This window comes from Manis pentadactyla, chromosome 14, assembly GCF_030020395.1.
Source record: "Manis pentadactyla isolate mManPen7 chromosome 14, mManPen7.hap1, whole genome shotgun sequence".
NCBI classification, from domain to species: domain Eukaryota; kingdom Metazoa; phylum Chordata; class Mammalia; order Pholidota; family Manidae; genus Manis; species Manis pentadactyla.
The window spans coordinates 30,073,019-30,093,059 of NC_080032.1; the positions used below are offsets into that span (position 1 = coordinate 30,073,019).

The window sequence follows — 20,041 nt, forward strand, 5'->3', positions numbered from 1 at the left end:
TCTTCTACTTTGGGGACACAGCACCATATAAAATTTTCATCCAGTTCATATTCTGAAAGATGGCACCTGTCCTGACAATATTTCCTCTGAGCTGGAGCTTCAGCTGTGCCTTCACTAGTCATTCCAGTGCTCTGTTGCATTAACAACTACTGTAAGGTGAGGTATGTGACCTACCCAGTGGATCCCATAGTGGTCAATCAGACATTTTGTAAGGCTTTGGATAGTGGTGTTGGCTTAGGCCCTGGAAGCAGGAAAGAAACCCATGCCTGGGGATATGTTTTTTTTCCTTTGATAACACTGGTATTTCCAGGGCCAAAGAGTCAACTTGACACCAAGTGCTAGTTGGTCTGCTCAAGGAATGTTGCTGTATAGGGGGCTCAGCCTTGGTCTCTAGTTCTGGACATTAAGTGGTGGCAGTAGCCATCAGCCCTGGTGAGAGGGACTTTGCTGCTGGGCCTGGACCAGAGACATTCCTGGGAATTACCTCTCCATTGGGTCCCTGGTCTTTGGTTAAGGGCAACCATGGTGGACAAGGCCAGATGGGAGGCTCTGAAAGATGAAGTAGTAAATGAAAAATACTGCTTTCAGGGGAGGAGACTGAGAGGAGGGTGGCAGAGATTAGTGCTATTCTTAAATATCTAAAGGATGCAGAGGTCTTCCTATCACATCCTTATTAATTCCATTACCTTGCAGAAGCCTGATAATCCTAGAGAATAAGGATGGACTACACAGACACAGCCAAGCTGTAGTCCCACTTGCAGACATGACACTGCTTCTAAAGCTGATTCTTATGCTCTCAGATACACAGTATGCAATCTTTGATTTGACAAATGCATTCTTGTTATCCCACTTAGGAAAATGGATCAGAAAATGTTTGCATCAACATGGAGCAGACATTACACATTCACAGCCTTACCCAGGCTGTCATAATGTAGTCCTAAGAGACGTAGACTATCTGGGCATTTCATAGAACATCACAGCAGTGAAATGATGACAAGATTTCAGGATGAGCAAGAGGTGGCGAACAGGTTGGACACCCTGATATATCATGCATTCCAGAAGATAGGCAACAAACCCTGTGAAGGGTTAGCCATCAACCACAGAAGACAGTATATGATTTGCACTTTTACACACTGCTTTGTATCTTACTCATGAAGTTTTAGTAGGGTGGTTTTCTAGTAATTTATGTATTATTTATATTATACATACTAGCTTTGGAATTGCTATCTCTACATTGAATGTTTCATTAATATTTATATGTGAATTCTCTCATTCTTGTTCCATCTTGGCATAAGTTTGTCTCTGTTAGCTTCTATCATGAACAAGATTTTTAATTTGTTGTTCTATTAGTATCATTTCTGTTTAGTTGATTAGCTGAAAGCTGGACTTGACAGAGGCCAATACTAAGATGTCAGAAGTTCCTAGGCATAATTTTGGGATTTATGGATATATAGTTGTTGATAACAGATTTGTCCTGAGTAATTCACTCTAATTCCCCCAATTTTGACCTCCAAGAGGGTTCAGGACATTGAGAAATCACTGGGTGAAGGGAGCACCAGCAGCAGCCTGTATAAATGTGGTTGGTCATGGCCATGAGTTGTAGGCCATGGGTAAACATGGAAGATACTGCCACTGAAGTGAGATCCCTGACATCAAAGGAGATAGGATTCTGGGATTGAACACTCCTAGTGGCAGAATTTAATTTTGAGAGGCAAAGGTGGGCATGGTTACTGCAACAGACTCAGTGTCATATGGTAATCAGAATTTCTGGACTTACAGAAACCTTTGGAAGTGGCTAGCATATGATCGTAAGGACCAGAATAGCTGGACAGCTTATGAAGTTCCTGTCTATACAATAAAAAATATAGACGCTAGATATCCTTGAGGATAGACCATGTAATAGGGTCACAAGTACATAATGTAGAGCTGAGGAGGCATCAACAGGCCATTTTACCATTCTTTCAGGCTGATTGCTTCTAGGTGAGTAAGTACATGTTAACACTAGTGTGCTTAATCATAACCACAATCCTACTATTATACTTTTCCTTAAAATAGGTCATTGGATCTGAATCTAGCCAGTATGCACAAGATGAGTTACCCTGTCATCCTGTTTGCTTTCTCTGCCTCTTCTAGGAATTAATGTGAGACATAAAAATCCACATGCATTATGTCGACTACCAAATTGTGTTCAACCAGGTTACTTTTTCCTCAGACTTCCTTGACCATGATGTTCCAGTTTCATTCCTGTCAGGATCCTAAAACCAGCCAAGTCAGTTACCTCTGCCAACATAAAAGTGCATGTCCACATTTCCAACCATCTCTCTTTATCCGTGAAATAAATTTCCAAGAGTACCGCTCATATAACTTTGACCACGGGGAAAGCCTTCACTTACAATTGCCCGTTAGGGTCTTCACAAAATGAGGGGCTAGCATGTAACAGCAGTTCTTTTCAGATGGTACTGATGCATCTGTGAATCAACCCAGTTATTTTCTCCTCTGCCAGGTGGTCATAGGGAAGCCCCTATTAGGCCTAAGTATCAACAGATGTAAGTGGCAAAGGGATCTGGACTCCCCGTTTATGCATTTCACTTAGGCTTTATGGGCTTTCTAGGACTGATACAAAATAAATCACTTCCACAATAAAATGAATTGCAGCAGCAGTTAGTGAACCTGATAATGCATTTCAGGATGCCAGTTACATAATCACAAGGTGGAAAGCTGTTCCCTTACTTTTAGGGCTCTGAAGCATGCAAGAAGCTGTTTTGCAAATGAAAAGTATTCTCTGCCATAAATTCATGCCTTGCCTGGTGGTCTTTGTTACTCAGTGTGAGATTGAAATCGACTCCAGACAGCAGCCTTACTGCCTTGGTTTCTAACACAGATCTGCATCACGTCCTAACTTTTGGGATACCCTGCACCAATCCAGGTCTCATCCTAGGCTCCCCTCAAAATTGTAAGCTCTCCAAATTATGCAAGAAATTGGTCAGAGTAGAATTTCCAAATGTGTTCAATACTGCCTTACGAATTCAAAGAACCCCTCCAAGCATTGTACCTCTTCCTGTGTGGTGTGTGAATTTTAGTAACTTGTCCTATACCTTAGAGGATATCGTAACATTCCTCAGTTCACTCAGCTTCTACAAATGTCATTGATATCAGGCCCCTAAATCTTTGTGGTGTTTACCTCACACCTTCTGGCACATGTAGTGTTATCAGGGTTATCTTAGGTACCTGCTGCTGCTTACACAGCTGTTACAGATCTGTCCCCCAGAACCCAGGCCCCAGACCAGCACCTCTAATAAGTAGGCCGAGGAATTGTACGCCGAGAAACTGCAGGAGACAGCGCTCTGGAACTTGAAGTGTGTGTGCGTGCGCGTGCGTGAGCGAACGCATGGAGGCTGCTGTGCGCCCTGGGAAGTGTAGTTATCTGAAGTCCCGTGTCTTGTTCAGGAGACGTGGGCGCGGGGCCTTCTGGGAGTTGAGGGCGTACTTCCTCTCAGGTAGGCCGCAGCGGCCCCTGGGAAGTGTAGTTTTTAGTCCCTTTGTCTCCCTGGGCGTGCTTTTACGGAGTTAGGGACGTACTTCCTCCCAGGCCCGAGGCCGCTGTGCGCCTTGGCAAGTGTAGTCCTAGGCGCTGCGGGCGCGAGGCTTTCTGGACGTTGTAGTGAGAGAGTGAGTGAGTGGTGTGTGTCTGTGTATGTGCGCGTGCCTCGGTGAACTCTAGGAAGCGTAGTTTTCTGAGGCCGTGGTCTGACGCCATGGGCGCGAAGCCTTCTGGGAATTGTGGTCCCACAGTTCCTCCCACGCACGGAGGCCGCGGTGGGCCCTGGGTAGTGTAGTTGTCTGAAGCCACGGCCTGGTCCCGGGGTCCGGTCCCTGAGGTTCCTGAAGGCGCTGTTTGCGCGACCCTGGAGTCAGGTTCCCCGGACGCAAATCCGAGTCTGGGCCGTGTTGGGTCCCAGGTAAGTGAAGGGGCCCAAGCTGCCTGCGCTGGGATCCCTGCCGGGGGTCCCGGGATAATGACTCCGTCCAGGGCTCGGGAATGGTCCGCCCACCCAGCCAAAAGCGGAGGAAACGCGCTGTCTTGTGATACCATTAAAATAGAAAGTTTTGGGGGGCAGGTCAGGTGTGGGCTCCCCGGAGCTACGCTGTAGCAGAGTGGGAGTCCTGCCAGGTGCCCCGGATCCTCGGTTGCCTGAGGATGAAGCCGGTGGTTGTGGAGCGACAGGACTCCACGGCTGGTGGGACCCGGTGGCCCCCGTAGGGCTCAACTGGCGTGCACACTCAGGGCTGCTTTCTTTTCCCTGCAGCTCGGCCATTTTACACTGTGCTGTTCTCGGTCTACTGCGAGCCATGCCCCAGGTAAGCTGGTGTTTCCTTTCTTATAACTCAGTTGTGTTTTTCAGGATTCGGGGACATAGGCTTTCTCCTGAAGGCTCCTGGCCGGCGGAACTTCAGGATGCTGTCCCTGTTCCTCCCCTTCAGGCTCTTGTACTCACGAGGGTTGACGGGAAGCCGTCCCCATATGAGTGGGGTTTCTGACCAGCAGGCATGTTCTAGGGTGAGAAGGTAGGGAGCCAACTTTTACGTTGCTTCCTCTTTTTCCCAGTATTAGAATGAAAAATGGTTTATGTCTCTTGTGCTTGTTCGTTCATTTATTCATCATGTTTTTATTGAGCATCTATTTTCAGCACCCTTATCAGTGGTCTTAAAATGTGATCCGGGGATCACCTGAGAATTTAGAAACTTATTAGGGTGTGTTAGAAATGTATGTTTATGAGCCCCATCCCAGATCTTCTGAACCAGAAACTTGAGTGTACAGTACAGCAGTCTGTGTTTAACAGTCCAAGTGATTCTCGTATAACCGATCCTGGGTGGATACATCAGTGAGCAAAACAGAGTCTCTGAATTCACAGAGCTTATTTTTCAGACATGGCATTAAGGTTCCTTAGCAAGGAACGCCGGTTATTTTTGTTCTGATAGTGACTAAATGCCTGGCTGACAGTTATGCTTCACAGAGGTGAGGGATGAGAAGGCCAACTATTCCAAATTAGTCTCTGTATTTAGTTCCATTTTGTATACCACTTCTTGTCATACTTGCCTCCAAATCCAGAGGATCTCAGAGTTTTGCTGGGGAGTCCGATTTCCACCTGTGCTTCAGATCCCATTTACTCTAGGAAACAATTCATTAGTCAGTAAAATATAATTCTGGGGCTCTTCTAATTTGGGACCTTTTGCAATTTCTGTTCTTGACTGATAGTTACGTAGATAGATGACTTGAGTGGTACAAAACCAGGCTGCAAAGCAGGGACTTTTACTCCCCCTAAACCTGGAGGAAAAAACTTCAGATTTCATCCTTGGAGGTATTTATTATATTCTGTCTTTGGGAGGTCCTTTACTTACTATCCCCGGTTGTTCTGTGACATTGTTAAAATTGCCTCTCAAGTTTCACTGGTGTTTCTTCTGGAATATCCTGCTGCTCTCTGGTACAGCCAATTGTTACCATGAAGAACTTCTTGCTAACTCATATAAAAATAGGCTGGTATTAAGGAAAAAATAATACAAATTTTTTGTCTGTTAAATACAATTGTTTTCATTATTCATCAAATGTTTTAAGATTTTAAGGATTTAAAAAACTATAGCCAGAAATCCATAGAGTTCATGTGTATAGTTGTTTATCTTTCATAAAACTGTAGATTATCTTGGACAAATGACATGTATTTTCTCTCCTTTTCTCCAATTATACAACAAATGTTCTCCAATTATATACAAAATGAGACTGCTAGGTTCTGAGTTACACTCTTATTACCCATGATTATAGAAACTCCCATTGCCACTACTTACGTGTACCGTCTGTTCTCCACAGTGGGACTTGTTTCACTTCTTGATCAGGGCCTTTGGGAGCTTGGGTGCTGGTTGACCAGATATCTTTATGTCATTTCAGGGGTCAGTGACATTCAAAGATGTGGCCATAGACTTCTCCCAGGAGGAGTGGGAATGGCTTCAGCCTGCTCAAAGAGATTTGTACAGACATGTAATGTTAGAGAACTATGGCCACCTGGTCTCACTGGGTAAGTATTCTTCCTTATTTCCTCTTAGTCAGAATTTTACCTTTAGGATGGCTATTCTGAATCCTAATTATCTGACTGCATATTTGCAAGGAGGTATTTTTTTTAATTAGTTTTTAAGCTGGCGCTCATAACTTCACCTAATCTTTAGATATCTTTCATATTTATTTCTCAAAATTCTTTTAATGGCCCCTTTTTTCTGAGAATTCAGGACTGATTATGAATTTATTTCAATTTCTGTAAGCAGGTCTTAACATTTCTAAGCCGTATGTGGTTTCCTTATTGGAGCAAGGGAAAGAGCCATGGCTGGGGAAAGAAGATAAGAGAAGAGATCTGTTTTCAGGTGAGTGAGTTTAGAAGCTGGTGGGGAAATTTTAAAAAATAACAACCCATCTAGTCAGTGAGAAACAATACTTTTTTATATGTTGCTTGAAAAGTTTTCCCTTAAAGATAGAGATACAGAGAATGTGAAGTTGTACTCACAGTTCTGTAAGGAACCACTTCATGGCTATTCACTACTCTGCCTTCAGTTCTCATTGTAGCCTTTTCCCCACTTTCTCACAGATAGATGTGTCCTTTCTATTGTTAGTTCTGTCTTGACTCTGAATTTCTTTTTCTTTTTTTTTTAAATTTCTCCCTTTCCTTTCTTGAAATTGATACTTCTATTGCCTAAAATAAAAGGTGTATCCTTTTATTTATCCTGCTGTTCTTTTTAACCATCTTGTAAAGATAAATTCATTACTCTTTGGTTAATCGATGGGTTCATTCATTCATTTATATATATTCTGAACAATATTAATTGAAATTATAATCTTTTGGAGACTTCTTAGGTGCTAGAGAGAGTACAGGGCTTATCAAATAGCAATTACTATCAAGGAAGGTGTGGCCTCGTGAAATAAAATGGGTCTATAATAACTTTGTTAGAGATTCTCAAATTGGCAGTTCAGCAATGAGAAAAAAAGAATTTCCAGTTAGTGTTTTAAGCCTGGATAATTTGAATAGGGATAGTAGTAATAGAAACATAAAAGACAGGAAAAGGATTGGTTTTAGAAAAAAGATGAATTAATTGGAGGTATGCTTTGTGAGAGTAGAGGATAGTATTTCCAAGTGAAACTGCAACAGACTTTTGGAATATATCTTAGAAAAAAAATTGATGTTAGAGATGTGGATGTAGGAATCTTAAGAAGCAAAATTTGAAGCAGTGAGATTGATTGAGACAGCCTTGAGAAAGCCTTCAGCTGTGGTTGACAATAGAATTGTTGGTGAAGCTCTTTAAAAAATGTGGCCATGCCCCACTCTTGAAGATTCTGACATAGAATATCTGTGGAGCTTAAATTATATGTATTGATGAAAAGTTTCATAAATTCTGTAGTGGATTCTGAAGCAAACCTCTCATGACCTTCAGAGAGTAGTCCTATTGAGTCCTATTGAGAAGGAATGCTTATATTTAATGAGAAGCAGCAGCTTGGAAGGACTGATGAGGGAACCGGAGCAGGTGCCATGAAAACTGAGCTCTGGCTTTAAGGAGGCTGTAGAAAGAAAGACGGATGTGAGCCGAGGTCATAAGGTGGAACAAGGGCAGGGAGACTTTAAGTATGAATTGAAGAGACGTCCTTTTTCTAAATGTTTTTAAAATAATGAAACTTACAAACTATATACAAGGGAAGTAAGGTAAAAGGCAAACATTAAAATTGCCTCTATTTTCACTACTTTAATACAACAGCTGTTGGAATTGTTGTGGGCTTTCCAGTACCTTGTTTGGAAGGTGAAATACCACCCAGAAATAATGCGTAAAAGATAAGTGTGCAGCTTAAATTATTAAAAGACACCCATGTCGCCACCACTCAGGTTGTTGAACAGAAGAGGTGCCTTAGAGCTTTTTCTGCGCTCATCCCAGTCACCCCCACCCTCCACTGAAAGGTAATCTTCCCCTTACCTTAATGGTAGTGGCTTCCTCGATATTCTTTAGAGCTTTATCAACTGTCTCTCTAATCACCATGCTTCAGGTTTGTATGTTTGTGAACTTGAGATAGAGAAGCTCATAATGGATACATTATGTTGTAGGTTGCTTCTCTCTCAAAATTATTTGAAGATTTACGCATTTTGCGTATTGCTCTAGTAGTTTGTTTCATTGTATAAATAAGTACACCCCAATTTATCCATTCTATTATTGAGGGCTTCTTGGGTTGTTTGCAGTTTACGGCTTTTGCAAGCAGTGTTTCTGCTGTCACCGTATCCTGGTACATACTGGCACAGGTTCCCTGTAGTATATAACTAGGACTGGAATTGCTGGGTCAAAGGATGATGCACCTCTTCCACATTGTTAGGTAATGCTAAAGTTTTCCAAAATGTTTTGCTGACTTAGACTCCCACAAACACAGAAAAGTGGCTTCCTCTTGCTCCCCATACTTACCAACACCTGACGCAGTTAAGCATCATAATATTCACCTATCAGAAGAGTGTGCATTGGTAGCTTGCATTTCTGATTACTGATGAGCACTTGCTCATACTTTTATTGGACATTTAGATACCTTCATTTGTTAAGTGCCTTTTGAAGGTTTTTGCTCATTTATCTATTGGATTCTCTATCTTTTCTCAATGATCTGTAATGTATTTGTTATGTATTTCAGATACAAATCCTTTCTTAATTATATTCACTGCAAAAGCTTCTCTCACATGGGGCTAACTTTTCCCCTTAATAACCTCTTTTGATGAACAGAAATTCTTAATTTTAGTGTAGTCAGATTTACCAGTCTTTCCCATTATGATTTATATATTTTTTGACCTGTTAAGAAATCTTTCCCTACAGTGAGGTCATGGTGAAGACAGTTTTTTAGATTTTCTCTTAAAAAAGCCTAGTTATTTTGCCATTCACATTTAAACCCATTGTTCTCTTTCAATTTATTATTTGTGTATGTGAGTTAGTGGTCAATTTTTATTCTGGGTGGACATCCAAGTTATCAATGGCACCATTTATTGACATACCTGTTCTTTTCCGTTTTGTCATAAGTTAAATGTCAGTTTTTGTATGTTTCTGAATTATCTTTTTTGTTTGTCTATTTTTCTGTCTTTGCATAAATCTATACAGTTTTAGTTATGGATTTATTAGTAGATAACATTTTACTGTATTAGTTCACCTCAGCCTTTTTTTATGGAATAATTTAAAGAGATATATTTGACATTTCACTGCATAGTTCTTTACTATCATGTATAAGTATAGGGACATTTTATACATAATTAAAATCATTTTCACAACAAAATAACAGTTTTGCCTAATATTTTTTCAATGCATTATCCATATATAAATGCTCTGTAAATGTGTTTTATAGCTCATTGTCTTTTCCCTGCAGGATGATGAAATTTTCCTGTTTCTCTGTATGACCTATAACTTTGGATTTTTAACCTATTCATTTAAATATTTTAAGACTTTGGTCTTGTTTAAATTATGCTGACATGTTAACTTTATTTCAGCAGGCTGTTGATACAGATGAGTTGAGGCTACATGTTCTAACCTGTCTTCTGTGTACGTGGTTCCAATGACAGTATAGTTTTCAAAGCCATTGTAGGTCTGTTATTCCTGCTGTGCACACTCTAGTGGCCTTGCTGGAACTTGGTCAGTGGGTTCCCCCTTGTTTCAGTTCACACAGGTATTAGTATGCTATATAGGGTCAAATCCATGAATATACAACTCAGTGGCCAGCCCAGGATTTCATACACAACTTTATGGGATCATCTTCCTGAGCTCCCTTCTTCAATCTCCCCTACCCTTTTTGGCTCTGGGGCCTCATCTTTCAGGTCAGCTGGATAGAAAGCCAGACCTTTAGTTTCCCCTGTGCTATTCACTTCTTGTAACTGGATCTGCCTCTGCAGCCAAGCAACAAGGGGATACAAAAAAAAAAAAAACTGGCATTACCTCTGTGCTATTGGGATCATAGACCCTTGTGCTGAAAGAAAGGTTACCCTGCCTTGGGGTCTTGATTGTATGGTTACTGTTGCCTTGGGTTGGGCAGGAGAGAATGGGAAATGAACAAACAAAAGATTTATCTGACTAGTAATGATTTTCTTTCCCATTCCTCAGACCAGAAAGAGAGGTTTTTCTTGGAGTTCTTCCCTTATCTTCTGAACAGTTCTTGCTTTCAGGGTGCCTTTGAGTTTAGGTTGAGAGACTGGAAGGAAAAAACACCCAAGAAACTCAACCACCAGTTAAGTGTTCCTTTGAGTTGTTTTCTTTCCCCAATCAACTTGCTACCATTTACTTTTAGAGTCTTCAGACAGCTGCATGCATTCCATCCATGGCTTTTACTTGCACTCAGTAGCTTGACAGGTGGGAGTATACTTACTCCATCTTAACAGGAGTGGAGCCACTCACATTAATTTTTATAAGTGGAGGGGGGGGATTTACAGTATGTAGAAAGATCATACTGATAAGATGAAGATATGAGGTTCAGTCTAGATTGAGCAAAAGTATATAGTGCAAGGAGGGAGGTGGTGGGAATTAAGAATGGTTAGGGAAAGCACTGGCCAATTCATGCAGATGCTTTAAAGTCATGTTACTTAGGAGTTCATCCCACAGCTAATAGGGAGTCATCAAAAGATTTTAGGCAGCAAGCATTTTATAAGGTTATTCTAGCTAGTTTGGAAAACAGAACTATTAAAGAATTGTTGCCATACCATAACCTAGTCGAGATACAATCATCACTTGATCTGTGAAGGTGTCTAGGGAATGAAAAAAAAACTATACAGATTGGTAACAAATTAACAAAGTGGACTCAAAAGAACCTGGTGATTGACTAGATAAAAGCTATGAAGATGATTGAGGAAGTGAGGTTGATACCTTTCTTTTTATTGGTATTATTTTTTCCTTAAAAAGAAAAAAAGATGAGCAAATGTGAACAGGAAGGGGAGTTTACATCAGTTTGTGATTTAATGAGTTTTGGGTCTGTGGGATACTTGATTATTCTCTAGACAATTGATATCATATTCTGGAGCATGAGACATCATAGTGCTTTTCAAATTTTAGTTATTTGGAGAGTCTTAAAATACATATCCCCAGGCTCCACACCTGAAATTCTAAGTCATTAGGTTTGTGGTAGAACTCAAGAATTTGCTTCTTAAACAGACGCTGATACTGAGGTATAGCACACATTTAGGAGTCATCTGCAGAGCTCCTTAGAATTTTGAATTTTATTTGTAAAATCCCTATATACCTATTACTGAATTTATTCTTAAGTAACTTTCCCTTAGTTTCTTTTCTAACAAGTTACATTATTTTACTATAAGAACACTAGTGAATTTGTGTGTTTATATCTCTCAGTCTTTATTGTAGTAATAAAAATATCCTAACCCTTTCTAGATTGATTCTTCCTTGCAAATACTGTAGTGATTTTTTTTTAATTAATAAACTTTTTTAAAGCAGTTTTAAGTTCACAGAAAAATTAAGTGGAAAGTACAGAGTTTTCACATACCCCGTGCTCCCAACTTCCCCCACTGTTAACATCACACACTACAACAGTGCCTTTGTTGTAACTGGTGAATCTACCTGACCCATCATTATCACCTAAAGTCCATAGTTGACATTAGGGTTCACTATTGGTGTTGCATATTTTATGGGATTTGAGCAATGTATGATGTATCCGCCATTGTAGTATCATGAAGAATAGTTTTACTGTCCTCGAAATCCTCTGTGTTCTGCCTGTTTATCCCTCCCTTACACCTACCCCCTGACAACCACTGCTGTTTCCGTAGTTTTGCCTTTTCCATGTCAGTAATTGGATTCATAGAGCATTTTAGCCTTTTCAGACCAGCTTCTTTCACTTAATATTATGCATTGAAAATTCTTTTATACATTTTTCATGGCTTGTTTGCTCATTTCCTTTTAGTGATGGATAATAGTCCATTGTATGGATGTGCCAGTTTATTTTTTTCATCGTGGTTGCATCCAAGTTTTGGCAATTATGAATAAACCTGCTATAAATATCCATGTGCAGGTTTTCGTGTGAATGTGTTTTAAATTCATTTGGGTAAATACTGAGGTGCTCTTGTGCTTGCTGAATTATATGGTAAGAGTATGTTTGGTTTTGTAAGAAACTGCCAAACTGTTTTCTAAAGTGGCTATACCATTTTATATTCCCACTAGGAATGAACTGAGAGTTCCTGTTGATCCACATTCTTGTCAGCATTTGGTGATGTTAGTGGATTGGATTTTGGCCATCCTAGTAGGTATATAGTAGTGTCTTGTTTTAATTTACCATTCCCAAATGATAGATGATGTTGAATATCTTTTCATATTCTTAATTGCCATCTGTGAAGTATCTGTTCAGGTCTTTTGCCCATTAAGAAGATATTTGAGTTTTAAGAGTTCTTTGTATATTTTGGGTAATAGGTCTTACCAGATAAGTCTTCTGCAAATATTTTCTTCTAGTCTATGGTCTTATTCTCTTGACATTGGTTTTTGCGGAGCAGAAGTTTTTAATTTTAATGAAGTTCAGTTTATTAACTACTTCTTTCCATTGGTGTTGGATATAAATACAAAGGTCATTAGGTTTTCTTCCATATTACTTCTAGGAATTTTGTAGTTTTGTGTTTTACATTTAGGTCTATGATCCATTTTGAATTAATTTTTGTGAAGAGTATAATGTCTGTCTAGGTTCATTTTTATGCATGTGGATGTCTGGTTGTTGAAAAGACTACCTTTGCTCCCTTGTGTAATTTTGCCTCCTTGTCAAAGATGAGTTGACTGTAATTATGCAAGTCTATTTCTGAGCTCTCTGTTCCTGTAATGTACTTACCTAATCACACTGTATTGATTACTGTATCTTTGTGTAAAGCCTTGAAGTCGGGTAATGTCAGTCTTCTGGTTTTTTCTTCTTCAATATTGTGTTAAGTATTCTAAGTCTTTTGCTTCTCCAAATAAACCTTAGAATCATTTGGTCAAGATTCTCTGCATAGATAACAGTGTATCAGTGTATAAAAAGTTGTACTTTTTCCATGCCAATTTGTATGCCTTTTATTTCCTTTTCCTGTTTTATTACACTATCTAAGAATCACAGTACAATGCTGAAAAGCAGTGGTGAGAAGAGACATCCTTGCCTTGTTCTCAGTCAAGCTGGAAAGCTTCAAATTCTCGCTGTTAAGTATATTAGCTGTAGGTTTTTTGTAGGTGATCTTTAAAAGTTGAGTGAATTCCACTCTATTCCTAGTTCGAGTTTTTTCACAAATAGTTGTTGGATTTTACAAGGTGGTCTGTTGGTAACAAGTTTTATCAGTTTTTGAGAACTAAGAAGATCTTTATTATCCTTCACCTTTGAAGCATAATTTCTCAAGTATTGATTCTAGGTTGGTTATTTTTTTCTTCACTTCATTCTCTTCTTTGTGTGGTTTCACAGAAGTCAGATGTAATTCTTATCTGTGCTCCAAATAGATAAAAATTGCCACCCTCTGGCTCCTTTCAAGATTTTTTTCTTTATCTTTGGTTTTCTGAAGTTTGAATAAGATATGTCTAGGTGTAGTTTTTTTTACATTTGTCCTGCTTCGTGGTCTCTGAGTTGCCTGGATGTGTGGTTTGGCATTTGATATTAACTTGAGGAAATTCTCAGTCATTATTGCTTAAAATAAAGTCTCTGTTTCTCTCTTCTCCTTCTGGTATTCCCAATATGTATGTTACACCTTTTGTATTTATTCCACAGTTTTTTGTATTTATTCCACAGTTCTTAGACATTTGCTCTGGTTCCCCACCCATCTTTTTTCTCTTTGCTTTCCAGTTTTGGATGTTTCCATTGAGATATCCTCTAGCTCAGAGATTTTTGCCTCAGGTGAGTACAGACTACTGAGCCCATCAGTGGCATTCTGGCATTCTTCATTTTTGTTATAGGGTTTTTGATCCTTAGCATTTTGTCTTTTATGAAGACATTATTTTTTTGAGCAATTTCAGGTTCACATCAAAATTGAAAAGTACAGAGGTTTCCCATATTCCCTCACCTCTACACATTCATGGTCTCTCTCATCAACACCAGCCCCTTCAAGAATGGTTCTTTTGTTGTAGTTGATAAACCTACACTGATACCGTAATCACCAATAATTTACATCCATTCTTGAGTGTTGTCTACTTTTTCCATTAAAGTCCTTTGCATATTAGTCGTAGCTTTTTAAAATTGCTGATCTGATAATTCCAACATTCCTGCCATATCTAACTGTGGTTCTGCTGCTTTTTCAATCTCTTCAAACTGTGCTTTTTCTTTCTTTTAGTATGCCTTATAATTTTTTCCTTTTGAGAGGTGGACATGATGTGAGTAAAACGAACTATGGTAAATAGACCTTTAGTAATGTAGGAGTAAGCCATGGGGGCAGGGGAAGCGTTATATAGTTCTATGATTAAGTCTCAATCTTTTGGTGAACTTGTGCCCCGAAACTGTAAACTTCACCTGCTTTTTTCCCCCACTTAGGTGGTACAGGGTGACTAGAGGTGGCAGGAATTGAGTATTTTTCTCCCAGGTATGTAATGCTCTGGTAAAATAGTTTCTCCTGAGAGCAGGCCTTGTTAATGAGAACAGCATGCTCTTGGTATATTTCAAAGTGGTTCTTTTTTCTCCTCCCCCTCTTGGAAGCATGAGGGGATTTTTCTCTGATATTTGCTGTTGAGACCTGGTAGAAGTACTGGAGGTAAAACTAGTGTTTGGGGCGGGGGTTACCATTATGCCTGGGTCCTCTTGGAGTTTTTAACTCACTCATTAATACCGCGCCTTCAGCTACCTGTCAGTTACAGTTCTGCTCCAGCACTGGTTCCTGCAAAGGGTCTGCTTGTGTTTCTGCTCTAGTAAGTTGTGGATTTTCTGTATCTTTCTGTTCTCCAATTTTTGGGGACAGAGAATTGCCCTGTGACCTCACTTCTCTGATGGATTTTAAGATAGTTGATTTTTCAGTTCAGCTTCTTACTTTTTAAGACAGTAGTGATTTAAAAAAAATTTTTTTATTAAGGTGTGATTGATATACACTCTTATGAAGGTTTCACATGAAAAAAACAATGTGGTTACTACATTTACCCATATTATCAAGTCCCCACCCACACCCCAATGCAGTCACTGTCCATCAGTGCAGCAAGATGCCACAGATCCACTGTGTGCCTTCTCTGTGCTACACAAGACAATAGTGATTTCTAAGCTCCTTATGTGTAGGACCAGAAACCAGAAGTCTCCCCATAATGATTTTTAAAATCTTGTTTTCCAGAATTTCTTTTTCATACTACATCAAGTTCTTCCTCAATGATCTGAAGTAATACTGGTGAGAAAGGATATTTCTGGTTTTTTGAATATATTAGCTGCTGATTTATCATAGGAATTTTGTTAGATTAAGAGGGATATATTGTATTCCATTAGGCTTTTAATAAGTGTAAGTGCTAAGTTTTACCAAATCCATTTGGCATCTACCAAAAATGAGCATGGGCATAGTAGGTGATGGGAGGAGGTGAGGTGACTTTGAGGGAGGGAAGAGGGGAAGGAATATATACTCAGCATTCTTCTCATATCTTGAGCCTGGTTTTCTTGGTTTTGCTTTTTACTTTCATTCTCACTGGTCTGGGAAATCATATGGCAAATAGTATACTAAGTCTCTGCAGTTAACTCCAACAGCTTTTTCTAACATCATTAAATATCCAAGTTCACCTGGTGTTTGTGATACTATATTTCAGCTCCCAACTAGTTTCTTCAGGGATACCTCTCCAGATAAAGTCTTTCTTTATCTGTTGCAATGGATTTTTATATCTCAACTCTGATCTTTCATACAATTTTTACTCTAAGTATAATGAGCTTACTTTCATTTTTTTGTTTTCTTCTACGTCTCTTTTATCTCCCTATTTATATTTATTCCCAAAGAGAATGATTCAGTTTATATCCCCAAGGCTCTTAGGGAAGTGCTCAGATGTTAATAGGTTTATAGATGAGTCAGGTGAGTAAGGTTTTTCCTTTATTGAGATCATAGTTTTCCTAATAGCTATTTTACTGCTTCCCTTACCCTAATCTTTCATTTTTCTGGGCCTACTACATATGTACAGATCTTGATTCATTGCTTAGATAAATATTAAATAAATATGAGATCTATTTACTTTACCCTGTAAGTTTACAGTCAGTGATAGTAAAAGATAGCATCCCCCCCATACAAAATAAGTATGGAAATGTGTTTCAAAGAAAAATGAAATTCTTAATGTGTTATTTGGAAATAATTTTAAACTTTCAGAGAAGTTGCAAGAATAGTACAAAGAATATTCATATGCCCTTTACTCACATTCATCTATTGCTAACATTTTGCCTTGTTTTATCATCTGATGTATGATTTTTCTACTAAAACATCTGAGAATAAGTTGAATACATTATGGCCTTTTATCCCTATGTATTTTCTAAGAGTAAAGATGTGAGAAAAAATGTATTTTTAAAAAACCTTCATATTATTATAAAATTATTATTCTCTCCCAAATGATAAAGCCTCTTCTGAAATTTAGCCTGGAGAAACTTGGGGCCTAACAGGTTTGTCTATCAGAGCATCTTGATGGAAAGACACTCTTATACCAAAGCTAACCTTCACAATCCAGTTTGGAAAGTAGAGTTAGAGTGAAAATCATAGAAGATAGTTTTCAGAGAAACATTTTATTTACTTACTTAGAACAAGTTACTGTGCGATGTTCTGAAGGCATGAAGTGAACGGTATATCTTTGTGGGACTTTAGGAATACTCATTTATTAATAGCATTATGAAATTTTCATTACCAAGTCATTCTGGCAGCAAATAAATCTTAAAACGGTGGTGAGGAATGGTAAACATCTATCCTCCCCAATTTCTTATTTTCCTGATAGTTATATTTTTCCTTATCGTTGGTTACTTATTTATAGTCTTTCTCTCTATTCAGTTGTATTTCCCTTCTGTTTGATGTTTTTTGAATTTCTGGGTATATGCTCAAATTTGTTACATAACTATGAAAATGATGCAATGCTGAGATTTTTCTTCAGTTCTCTCATTAGAAAGAGAGGAGTGGCTTTTAGTTTACTCAATACAGAGAAAAGAAACATTTGTTTTTTTTGTTTTTTTTTTTTTTCAGTTTCAGAGTCAAATGGTGAGAACAAAGAGTTTTCTCCAAAAAGTGTCGTATGTGAAGGTTACACATCCCAGTATTTGATACTGGAAAGAATGCTAACCCAAGGCCCTGAATACTCCAGTTTCAAAGGAGGCTGGAAATGTGAGGATGATACTGAGATGCTGCAAGGAAATGAAGGCTGTATCAGGCAAGTGACAGTGTCTCGTCAGGAAGCCGTGTCTGAACATATGAGTATCAGTACTGTGGAGAGGCCCTATGGATGTCATGAATGTGGAAAGACTTTCAGTCGGCGCTTTTCTCTTGTGCTACATCAGAGAACTCATACTGGAGAGAAACCGTATGTATGCAAGGACTGTGGCAAAACTTTTAGTCAGATCTCAAATCTTGTGAAACACCAGATGATACATACTGGAAAGAAACCCCATGAATGTAAGGACTGTAATAAAACATTCAGTTACCTTTCATTCCTCATCGAACACCAGAGAACGCATACTGGGGAGAAACCCTATGAGTGTACTGAATGTGGAAAGGCTTTTAGTCGTGCCTCAAACCTTACTCGACATCAGAGAATTCACTTAGGAAAGAAACAGTATATATGTAGGAAATGTGGGAAAGCCTTCAGCAGTGGCTCAGAACTCATTCGCCATCAGATTACACATACTGGAGAGAAACCTTATGAATGCATTGAATGTGGGAAGGCATTTCGCCGTTCTTCACACCTTACTCGACATCAGAGCATCCATACTACCAAAACCCCCTATGAGTGCAATGAATGTAGGAAAGCCTTCCGTTGCCACTCATTCCTTATTAAACATCAGAGAATTCATGCTGGAGAAAAGCTCTATGAGTGTGATGAATGTGGTAAAGTTTTCACATGGCATGCTTCCCTTACACAACATATGAAAATTCATACTGGGGAAAAACCTTACGCATGTACTGAATGTGACAAAACCTTTAGTAGGAGCTTTTCCCTCATTCTACATCAGATAACTCATACTGGGGAGAAACCCTATGTATGTAAGGTATGCAATAAATCCTTCAGCTGGAGCTCAAATCTTGCTAAGCATCAGAGAACACACACACTAGACAACCCCTGTGGATATGAAAATTCATTTAATTATCACTCATTCCTTACTGATCAGGGAATTCATACTGTAGAGAAAACCTAAGGATGTATGGATAAAAAAAAAAAGCCAATGCCTTATTTTGACTTCAAAGAAGTCTTGGAAAGCCTTATGTGAATGTATAGAATGTGAAGAAATGTGGTCCATACTTCATTCCACATCCTGGAGAAAAACCCTGGGAATATGTGGGAAAGCCATTAGTGGCCACTCACTATTTGTAAAATCAGATCAAATCAGTCAGTATTCAAAAGACCCTTCAACTGGTAGGATTCCCTTACTCTACATTTGGAAATTCCCACCAGGGAAGAATAAGGTCCAGTAGATGTGAGAAAGCTTTTAGATTAACCCTTTTTCTGTACCTGTCAACTCAAGCAGGACAGAACCCATAAGGGTGCACTTTTTCCTGTACAGCAGAAAACTCATAATGAAGCAAAGCCACACAAACAGTGATTTGGGAATGCCTTCATTTACTGTGCAATATTTATTAAAATTTTAAGTATTCTTCCAAGGAGAAAAAGTAACCCTATAAATAAACAATACAGAGTGACTATCTTCAGTATTTCAAACCTGTAGAATTATACTGGGGAAAAAACTGTTGTAATGAATATGGCAAAATCTTCAGTATTCTGAGAAGTCCTAAGGAGGGAATCAGTATGTGAAAGTTTTTTATTGGGTTTTCTTTTAAAGCAAATTCAGAAAAGGTTACAAATCTTTGGATTTATAGGAAATGTGGATTTGCTGAGTTTTTGTTGTATATGTGATTCTGAAAATGGAACCACTGTAATGTTGACATCAACAATAAAGAATAGTGTGCTTTTGTAGAAACATGAACATAATCATAGAAATGTTTTTAGGTCTCTTATGGTTTTAACTTTGAGACAAGGTTTGGATTTAAGGTTACGCTGTCGTGTTTATCCTTGAACATGACTAGACATGTCTTAATCTAAAATGTAAATAAGGTACATCATAGGAAAAGGAATTTTCCTTGTTCCATTTACAGTGACATTTCTTTTGTAAGCACATTTGTCAAAATAAATCAGATTTTCACTTTCTATGTACACCTTGCCCATTTTTTAATGTCCCAGTCAGAGGTTTATCTTATCCTGGAAGCATCTGATTGCCTTTTAAGAACTTTGCTTGCATTGAGTATATGTAATAGGCAATTTAGCACTGGAATAACTGCCTCAGTGTATTTTTTCATGTATGTGTAAAGCTTTCATGAAACGAGAGGCTTTTCCTTTCTTACTTAATGTGACCTAACAGAATACATAGCTTCTGCCTAATGGTTACTTGTCTTACTTGGCCTCAAACCCTGCCAGAATAATTCTTTGTACAAACCCTCACTTTCCTACATTGTGGCCGGCATTATTACTTCCCTAGCACCATTTGGGGGTCGTTGGTGAACAAGAATGTGTTCAAGAGTTTTTTTTAACTTTCAGGGCTGTGGTCATAGACTTAGGAGGAATGGGGCTGATTGGACCTTGCCCAAAATAATTTATATAGAAATGTAATGATGGAAAACTATGGAAATTTGGTCTGAGGAGGTTACCATTCTTCCAGATTCAGAATCTGAATTTAGGTATCTTTGTGTTCTTTTAGGAAACATGGGGGTGGGTTCTTAATTGCCTGGCTGAATCCCTACTCTGTTCTTGATGACATGAATTAGAGGAGTGTAGACAGCACACATTCTTGCTCCTGCACTTGTCCTTGTAATAGCTTCTCTTTGTTCATGGAAGAGATGAGGTCTGGATCTAGGAAGAAACAGCATTTTGA

General features: G+C 38.8%; 1 protein-coding gene across 5 annotated transcripts; it reads left to right on the forward strand.

Annotated features, from left to right (window-relative positions):
- Positions 1-3,768: 3,768 nt before the first annotated feature.
- Positions 3,769-19,326, forward strand: LOC118930448 (zinc finger protein 140). 5 transcript variants are annotated; one of them, XM_036921735.2, is made up of 7 exons: positions 3,769-3,959; positions 4,308-4,359; positions 4,483-4,566; positions 5,942-6,068; positions 6,313-6,408; positions 13,826-13,876; positions 17,148-19,326. In XM_036921735.2, the coding sequence occupies exons 4-7, from the start codon at positions 6,035-6,037 to the stop codon at positions 18,311-18,313; spliced, it is 1,347 nt and encodes a 448-aa protein (XP_036777630.1). In that variant the 5' UTR covers positions 3,769-3,959; positions 4,308-4,359; positions 4,483-4,566; positions 5,942-6,034; the 3' UTR covers positions 18,314-19,326. The 5 variants fall into 5 exon arrangements, with proteins under 5 accessions (XP_036777630.1, XP_036777627.1, XP_036777628.1 ...); XM_036921732.2 differs by lacking the exon at positions 4,483-4,566; XM_036921736.2 differs by lacking the exons at positions 3,769-3,959; positions 4,308-4,359; positions 4,483-4,566 and adding an exon at positions 12,202-12,284 and having other exon boundaries at positions 5,989-6,068.
- The last annotated feature ends 715 nt before the right edge of the window (positions 19,327-20,041 follow it).

Bases quoted from the DNA above. Each gene is read 5' to 3' on its own strand.
- LOC118930448 (XM_036921732.2), top strand. The intron at 6,069-6,312 runs GTAAGTATTCTT...TTCTGTAAGCAG, and splicing joins TGGCCACCTGGTCTCACTGG to GTCTTAACATTTCTAAGCCG. The intron at 13,877-17,147 runs GTGAGTACAGAC...TTTTTTTTTCAG, and splicing joins CTCAGAGATTTTTGCCTCAG to TTTCAGAGTCAAATGGTGAG.